The 8862-nt window shown below is 41.2% G+C and overlaps 1 protein-coding gene across 1 annotated transcript in view; it reads right to left on the bottom strand.

The window, feature by feature from the left end:
- Nucleotides 1-5692: 5692 nt before the first annotated feature.
- LOC119504509 (coiled-coil domain-containing protein 9B) overlaps nt 5693-8862 on the bottom strand; it is a 20668-nt gene continuing 17498 nt past the window's right edge. The window contains exon 14 of the mRNA XM_037796672.1: nt 5693-8843. Coding sequence (XP_037652600.1) covers nt 8817-8843 — 27 coding nt within the window. The 3' untranslated portion in view covers nt 5693-8816. The remainder of the gene's footprint in view (nt 8844-8862) is intronic.

Here is an 8862-nt window from a genome sequence, read left to right as displayed (position 1 = left end):
GTAGATGATAAAGATGTATAAAGAAAGATATGGTATTATTATAAAGGATGCAAATGAAAACTATAGAGAAAATATGTCAAGGTCAAATGGGTTTAACATGGACTACATGACAGGAGGACATTATGTCTGGCCCGTATAGAAGCATCAGCTGATTAATATTTATATATATATATATATATATATATATAGATCTCTAGCTAGTGGCAACTATAATTGTTGCCTAATAAAAACACACCAATGTATTTTTTTATGCTGCAAAAGACGATATGACTGAAGATTGCTTGCTTTCACTGAATTTTAAATAATATATTCTGTACATTTGTAAAAAATCCAAAGCACAAAAATGTTGGCTTTGTTTACACAGAAAGACTTTCGAATAGGGTTATTAAATGATGCTAACAAAAAGGGACGACCTCAGATCAATATGACAGACGGCACATGGATACCTTGTCAGCCAAGCCTCCTGTCTCCAGGCTGCGAGGGTGGTGGTGGTGGTGGGCACACACTCTGCTTGATCAGGGCAGCTGCTGAGGAGTGGTGTCACATCCTGAACCATGGCAGGGCCGGGGGGATGACGCACACGCTCAGTGGGGACTGCCAACCCGTCTGTGTGAGGTTCTGTCAGGGTCGCAGGGCCGGACCAGACCTCGCTTCCACTTAACCTCCATCCATCAACTGTAATGAAACACCTCGAGAGCCTCTGACTGATCCCTCACTGTGTTTATAGCTAATAGATGGCATCATAGACCCAGGAGGAACATCATTATAGCAATTCAGATTTTAAAGGTGCTGCATTCAAAATTCAGAGCATTTCTAGTGCCTCCACACGGCAGCTAACGGTGCTCACAGTGCAACAAACAGCAACAGTGGTGACAGTGTTTACCTGAGTGTTTACCATACGCCAACATTAAAAGTAGGGCTGTCAATCGATTAAAATATTAAATCGTGATTAATCGCATGATTGTCCATATTTAATCGTGATTAATCGAAAAACAATCGCACATTTTTCATTTGTTCAATATGTGCCTTAGCCTTCGCCCAATATCAGCTGGGATCGGCTCCAGCCCCCCCACGACCCTGAATAGGATAAGCGGTTACAGATAATGGATGGATGGATGGAAAATGTACCTCTTATCAACATGGCAGTGGGAAAATATGCTTGTATGTATGTATATATGTATTATTGAAAATCAATTAACAACACAAAACAATGACAAATATTGTCCAGAAACCCTCACAGGTACTGCATTTAGCATACAAAAATATGCTCATGTCTCATGTCCGCAAAGGGGAGACTCGTGGATACTCATAGAACCCATTTTCATTCACATATCTTGAACTCGTTTCAACCTTACAACTGTATCAGCAATAACAAAATTACTGTAACCAAGGCATCATAATACACCAAATCAATAATATGAATGCTCAGTCTATCCACTTAAACCTCTGGTGGTTTATACTCAGTCCTTTCACAGACGCAGGGAATATATTTGAGGAAGGGCGAAGAAGGTAAGTGTCTTCATCAAGTCAAGTCAAAAAAAGTAGAGTAGTAGTATTGGGAGAAGAGTGTTAGAGTGGTGCGGGCCTTGTACAGTTTATGATGTTTACCCTATCGCCGTGGCAGGAAAGCGGTGAGGCGGGCAGTTCTTGGCTCTGGGACCTTCAATTCAGGGATCTTCAGTCCAGGGATCTAGAGGTCTCGTCTGGGTTGGCTCGTCACCAGCTTCAAATCGACTCAAAAAACCTGACCTGCAGTCACTGACATGGCCAGAACTGTTCATTAATATACTGCCTTTCTGATTTGTCAGTAATTCTTAATTCCTTTAACTTCAACAACAGATATACATCTAACTATAAAGCAAGGAATCACTGTCTATATGTGTGTATGTCCCTCATCCCTATCACCGATGTGAAGTGACTGTGAGTAAGCCATGCGTAAAGTGTGTTTTTCTTCCGTGAGAAAGACTGTATTTCCCCGGTGTCAACCTGGGTGTGTTACTGTTTTTTTCCTGTGAACCAGAGTGTATTTCACGGGTGTTTCTGAACGTGAGTAGCCGCGACTTGGGTGTGTGATGCAACTATGTCATGAAAGCTGCTCTCGAGAAAACTGCAAGCAGCCACACCACAGGCAAAGCATTCAGCCCGTTCTGAACGAGCACGTTCTGAACGAGCACGTTCTGAACGGGCACTGCACTAGTATAATGTAAATTATACACCATATTTTAAAGCCTCTGTACACCCACACAAGTGATTAGACCTCTTCTCAGGACTGTGATGGTGTGTAGACTAATTGATTAACATCCTCCATGAGTCTCCTGTTAGCTTTGTTGAACCTGTTAGGGCGGGACAAATTACACTTTTATCATTCTTACTGGTAGATGAAGATTTGTGACCTAATAAATAATAATAATAAATAATAAATTCCCATCAAAGCTCTGTCCCACCTTCACCTTCTAATCAACCAGAATAACTGGAAACACCTGTGTGGGTGTTAAGAGTCTTTAAATAACTTTTACAGTAAATTAATTTGAGTTAAAGGGACTGTTTTTAACTTCTTACACGTATAAATCAATCCGGGTCGGTGTTCCATGTGCGCTCGCGTGTGGGTACGCTGTTCAGACTCAGACTCCAACACAAATTACACGGAAGCACCAAAACTGCATAGTTATATCTAGTGAAGCCCCTCTGTTAAACAGTGTTGGCCGCGGTCGGAGGACGTGGGGGAGACCGTAGCTTTTGTCTCCAGGGCCGTAGTCTCTGCTGTACTCTGCTCCGCTGCCTGCCTGTCTTCACTCACACACCGCGCGCGTTCTCGCTCTCTTACTCTCTCGCTCCACCTCTACACGTGCATGCGCGCACACTACACACTGCAGAAGAGTTAGTTTAGCTCTGAGAATATCTAGTGAATGTACAGTGGACGTTTGTGCAGAAATAACTGCTGCAGCTCCTCCAGACCAACAGAGGTTTTCCGTGTCTTGTGAAGTGACGGAGCTCCGCAGCAAGAAACGTTATCGTCCCAGACAAAACTCCGGTGTCTCCCCTGTTCTCTCCGGCCGCGGTCGGGAGGCTGAGGCAGGAAAAGCCAACACTAGGATCAGCATTGATTCATGGAGAGACCTTCGTCTGGTCAGCTAACATTACTGCCAAGCAGGTGAAATATAGTGATATTGTGGTTTTAGCTGACGTGTGACGCCTCATTGTTTTGAGCGATGCTCGTTCATGGCACAAGCGCGAGCCCGACGCTGACTTTCTTTGACTTAACGGCCACAGGTGTCGCCGTTAACAAGCATTTCTGATTCTAACAAACAGTCCCTTTAAAGAAAAACAATGTTACATGAATCACAAACTATACAGTGTAAACCTGACGCAATATTGTTATGTCTTGTTTTTTTAATCAGATTCACTGACTATACCAATAAAATACCTGACAAAACATAACTTATGTTGCTTCAGTTTAGTAGCTTTACCAGCCAGAGAAAACACTGAGCAATTATGCATTAATGTCATGGCTTTATATTGTTTCCAGCACAGCTTTTGTTGAAATGTGCTATACAAATAAAGCTGCCTTGCCTTGCCTTGCCTTTAACTGCTGGCTTAGCCTAGCATTCATCTTTACAGCAACTCACCGATATTTTAGTTTCTCTGTGTCGCTCGTCAGGTTTCACCGAGCAGGGCCTCTCACACACACACATCTACGAGCTTATAACAAAGCATAGACTGTCACTGTTATGATTTAACAACGTTATATTGTGTTTACTGGTCATGTTTACCGTCCAGCAGCAGGTTTTCTCCCTCTAGTGTCACCCAGCGGCTGATCAGCAGTAGGCTGTCTGGCTGGCCTGCTGAAGCTGCTGTGAACCTGCTCTCTGATTGGCTGAGCCACCCCCGGGTTCAGTTCAGTTCAGACAACTTTATTTATCCCCAAGGGGGCAATTCATTTGTAGCATTCCCAGTCCATACATCCATACATTACAGCAGACAACCAGTAATTAGTTAAGTCAAAGGAAACATATTAAAGGCATGGGGCAGTTGGATGGACAAGTTACAATAAGAACCATATAAATACATAGGATTATAGCAATAAAAGCCCAAAAATAAGAAACAATAAATAAGAACAACATATCTTAAAATTCCTCTAAATAGCAGTCATTTAAAATAGGTATGGTCTGTGTTCAGCAGCTTAACAGCAGAAGGGATGAAGGACTTGGAGTAACAATTTGACATTGAGCTCTTTTTTTTTTTTTTTTTCCTCAGGATGGCACGCTTCTGCAAGAGTGCAGCTGAAATAATCCTACTCTGCACTTCAATCCTCCAGCACAGCCTACGGGGACTCATTTCCATAATATCAACACCCCCACTGTAGTACTGTGCTATTGCATCAGACCCTTCAAACTATTAGCTAGGTTAGCACCAAAGTCAACCAGGAGTGTTATGGACTGAAACTGTGTGTTGTATAATATCATTTGCAGGAATCAAAAACCTTTGGGTTTGCGTTAAAAAAGAATAACTAAAGAAAATAAAGCATTAATTTTCAAGTAGGGCGACCATCCAGGTGACCCCCTTTACGAGGGACTGCACAGCATTTTGATCCCTCGTCCCACATATTGAGACGATGTCCCACATTTTCATTGGCTCTATTTTTCAAAAGTCAAACCACTGCAGGACAGATGCTTTTTCTCAAATCTGGCTTTTATGCAATGGCTGTGAAGAAAGCAAGGAAGGCTGTCTTCACAGGGCTGCGTTCACTTTCAAACTGAGCACACGTGGGTCAAGTGCAGGTTAACATTTCACGGCGAAAGTCACAATCTATGCAGATTTAGGCGGAATATGATGGAAACTACCACAAAGATAAGGAAGAGCAGCTACAACAAAGACTGTGAAACTACTTATAAGTATTTATAAGCCGGTGGAAGGCGATTCTCAGAGTTTTTTGTGAAATTTGCCGGTTGCTTTTAAATTTCACACGAAGGGGGAATACGACATGAAGCGACACAGTTCATGCGAGTCTAACAAGAAACGTGCAGCTCAAAAGGTGATGTGCAGATCTATGGATGCATTCGGGCAAAGCATAGAGATGTTACAAGATAGGGGGCAGAGTAGAAATGCTTATTATTTAAGTTAGATAGACATTATATCAACATTGTAGACTACCTCTCAGTCTTGGTAACGTGTCCCACATTGTCCCACACAAACATACTCTTCGTCCCACATTTGGTTTGTTGGGATCTGGTCACGCTATTTTCAAGGATAATGAGGCTTCTGTTGTCACTGTACAGAAGGCCACAAGCCCAAAAGCCTCAGTGGCAGAAGGCTGCTATGGAGATAGCCTTGGGAGGAGATAATTAAAATAGTAGCACCTATGGGAGGTCCCACCTGTAGGGCTGAGAGGGAGCTGCTTTCAATGCAGCAGCCCTGCGGAGAGCTCATCCGAAATTAATCAAATCCAGCATGAAGGCAGACTCAGTGGACCGCGGTGTAACGAGATGGACTGTTGATGCCGCAATGTGCTCTACATTTCTGTCACATCTGCCCCTCTTTTTATCTCTGAGACTCACCACAGCTGCCTTGTTTTTTTTTTCACTTAAGACGTAACAACTCTCCGGAGATAGGACTGCATGCATATTCGTGGTGTTTTCGCAGGTTCAACGTGAGAGGGTAAGAGAGGGTGACAGTGCAACAAAACCAGTCATGATTTGAGTGTTTTGAAATACAGAAAAACTTTATTGATGTTCTGTATGCCTTCTTCCAAACTGATCTACAGTAAGCTATGTTGCACACAGATTTAAATTAGCAGGGATCACACCTTGACACACACACACACACAAACACACACTCATACACAGGCACTCACAATTATTCCTTCCTTATGAGTGTGTGTGAAAACATGGAGGACAGCAGTGGACACAGCAAGGTGGAGCAAGACAATCACAACCACCTCCTAAATGTGACATTTAAGCAAGGTGACAGATGTCTAACAACTAAATGCTAAACAAGGACAAATGCACAACTGCTCTATGGTTGTAGGTCCTAAATTTCATTTGACTAAATTAAATCCCACAGGGAATTTCAAATATTTCAGAGGTAATCTGTACGACCTGTTTTTCAAACAGATGTTTCTGTTACCATCCATTCAAATTCCATATATAATATAGAATAAGGCCCCTATTCAGAAACAGCACACTTTTTTTCTTGATGGCTAGACTGGCCTCAAAGCTTGTGACTTTGTTTTCCCTGTGTGCTAGGCTCCTGATGATTTGTATTTTATGTAACCACAATTGAAGCTGACAGGGCCCCGCAGCTCACAGCATGTCCACTATGTTCTCTACTTGCTTACATAACTGTTTACTACTGTTGCATTGACAAAAAGCCAAAAAAAGGAGGACAGAGTTCTTGTAAGGCTTCTTGTTATGGTTGTCACTTGATACCAAAAATAAAATCATAAACTGGCAATAAATAAAAACCATACATGTCACAGAGAAAAAAAAAAAAACAGCTACTATAATGCACAGAGACATTGTTTTAAAACAGTTTTAGATGTGTAAAATCATTCTGGTTAACATTCTGTTGTCCAAATGGAGAGGCAAATAAATAAACTGTTAGTACAGTACATGTAACACTAGTGTATGCTATGGTTCAAGCCATGAAATAAAGGTATACCTTCAATATTTGAAGAAGCCAATATGCAAGGCACAACAACTGGCTAAATTCTTGAAGCTTTTCAAAAATATCAGCCGTCTTTCATTATTATAAAAGAGAAGAAATTACAATACAATGCAAAAAGGGAATTGCAGCTGAATCCCAGTGTTTTGACTGTCTTGAAGTCTGTCGGTCCCACAGGGGCCAAAAGCCTCAACAGAGAAAATGGTTGGAGGCTGTTACGTACTGGGACGCTTAACACTGGTTGTTTAAAAACAGCATGAGCAAACTATTAAAGAAAATAATGTTGTAATTCTCAAATTATTTTTGATTCACAAAACGTTGACTTTAAAGTCTTTGCTATTCATTGTTCAAATTTGTAAAATTACAGACATATATTACAATTCCATATTAAGTGCCTAGAAACATATAATAAGAGTCTGAGGAAGACCAGATAATTGGGATTCAGCTGTAAAACTGTGCCAACTTTATGGAACAACAATGTGTTAAAGGGCAAGTTTGAGATTCTATCTCCACAGTGTCATTGATTATTCGTCAAACCACATTATTTTGATGCCAGCAATATGGATTTTGACAGTAGCTGACTATTAGCTTAACATTAAAGGGGTACTCCAGAGATTTAGATCTGTATTTATATAAAGTTTGTGGACTTTGGAGACACATTAAAAGAAGAATAGTCTGTTTCTATGTAGCAGAGGCCGAGATATCCTGTCTTTCAGTCCCTAGCATGGGTCGAGCTCCAAAAACCCTAGATACTACATTTCCCATAATCCAACTTGATAGGACTTCTTTGTTATGCTGCGTTCCATTTGAACTGGGAAATCAGAATTTCCAAGTTCCCAGTCAGAAATTTCAACCGGGACGCCCCCTGAAGTCGGATTTCCAACTCAGAAAGTCGGACGAACCTCACCAGCCCCGACTGCTCCGTGCATCAACAGTAAAAAGCTGTAGCAAAATACAGTTTATTAGCACTTCTGTCTGAAGTACTGTCCAACTTCTATATGTTGCTACGGTATTTGTGTGAGCAAAATATCGGTGTAGTGCGTCACTGTTATTGCTAGTAATGGCTAACCTGGCTGAAGGAAACCAAATTAAGTTTTACCGACTTGTCGTACAGGAATGTGGTCAACTCGGGTGTGACGTCATTCCCAGCTCCGACTTCCGATTTCCGAGGTAAAATGAACGCAGCTTTAGATCATCTCTGCCTAGCAAACACCACACCCCCAGTTTTTTAACGTAGGCTTTCTGTTAAATCTGTGATTTCCAAATTGAGATAACCTTGATGACATCACTATGACATCATCAGGGTTATTTTGTCAGACTGGATAGAGCTCCTCCAGAGCCACAGAAGACATTATACGACCTTTTTAACAAGGTGAGTAGCACGGACCATGAGGAGTGAACCGAGCTTGATGTGTAAAATCAGCGGAGTGCCCCTTTAAATGTTCGTAATAACAAAAAAACATTTATGTCAGTAGTAATATCCTAGAAACTTAACAATGTCTTGGTCAGTGGCCAATACGACAATAAGTCTCAAATGTGCCCTTTAATAGAGTATTGATTTCTGATTGGTGAAAGGCCATTGATTGATGCTGGAAGCAGTTAATAAACAACATCTACTCACACAGTTTTGAGTGCAGAAATTCAGTCTCTACTGTAGGTCTGTCACTGCTGTATCATCATATAATACAGACTTTAATTCACTTATTGAAAATACCTCAAAGGCAGAATCAGGCACTAGATAATTTGACGGTGGCTGGACTTTATCTTCAAGGGCTATCTAAGTGTAACTGATTAGCTAGCCTCCTGATATGTACCTTGAAATTCTCATACAAATGTAAACATTCAATGATATTGCACTCAAGCAGCGTACTAACATGCTGAATAATGTGTCAGTACACGTACTTTTATACTCATAATAAAGTGCTTGGATGTAAAAAGTATTTGAGCAGGAAAAAACGTTCACCATTCCGTCATCAAATTTTAGACAAAAACTTCCACAGGTAGAACCACACCACAGCAAAATTAAACCATGGTTTCGAGTGTAAGCCATAAACAGGGCATCTCAAATGAGTTACCTGAAGCAAAAAATGCAAATACAAAGAGGCAAAGGCTCTATGTCGCTGTGATTTGGTTTCAGTATTTACATCCCGAAAATGTCAAACAATCTTCCCATGCTCTCTTGCCTGCAAAAAAAGAGAAGAA

The sequence above is a fragment of the Sebastes umbrosus genome, chromosome 16, assembly GCF_015220745.1.
Source record: "Sebastes umbrosus isolate fSebUmb1 chromosome 16, fSebUmb1.pri, whole genome shotgun sequence".
Classification (NCBI taxonomy): Eukaryota; Metazoa; Chordata; class Actinopteri; order Perciformes; family Sebastidae; genus Sebastes; species Sebastes umbrosus.
This window is presented reverse-complemented; position numbering and strand designations above follow the sequence as displayed.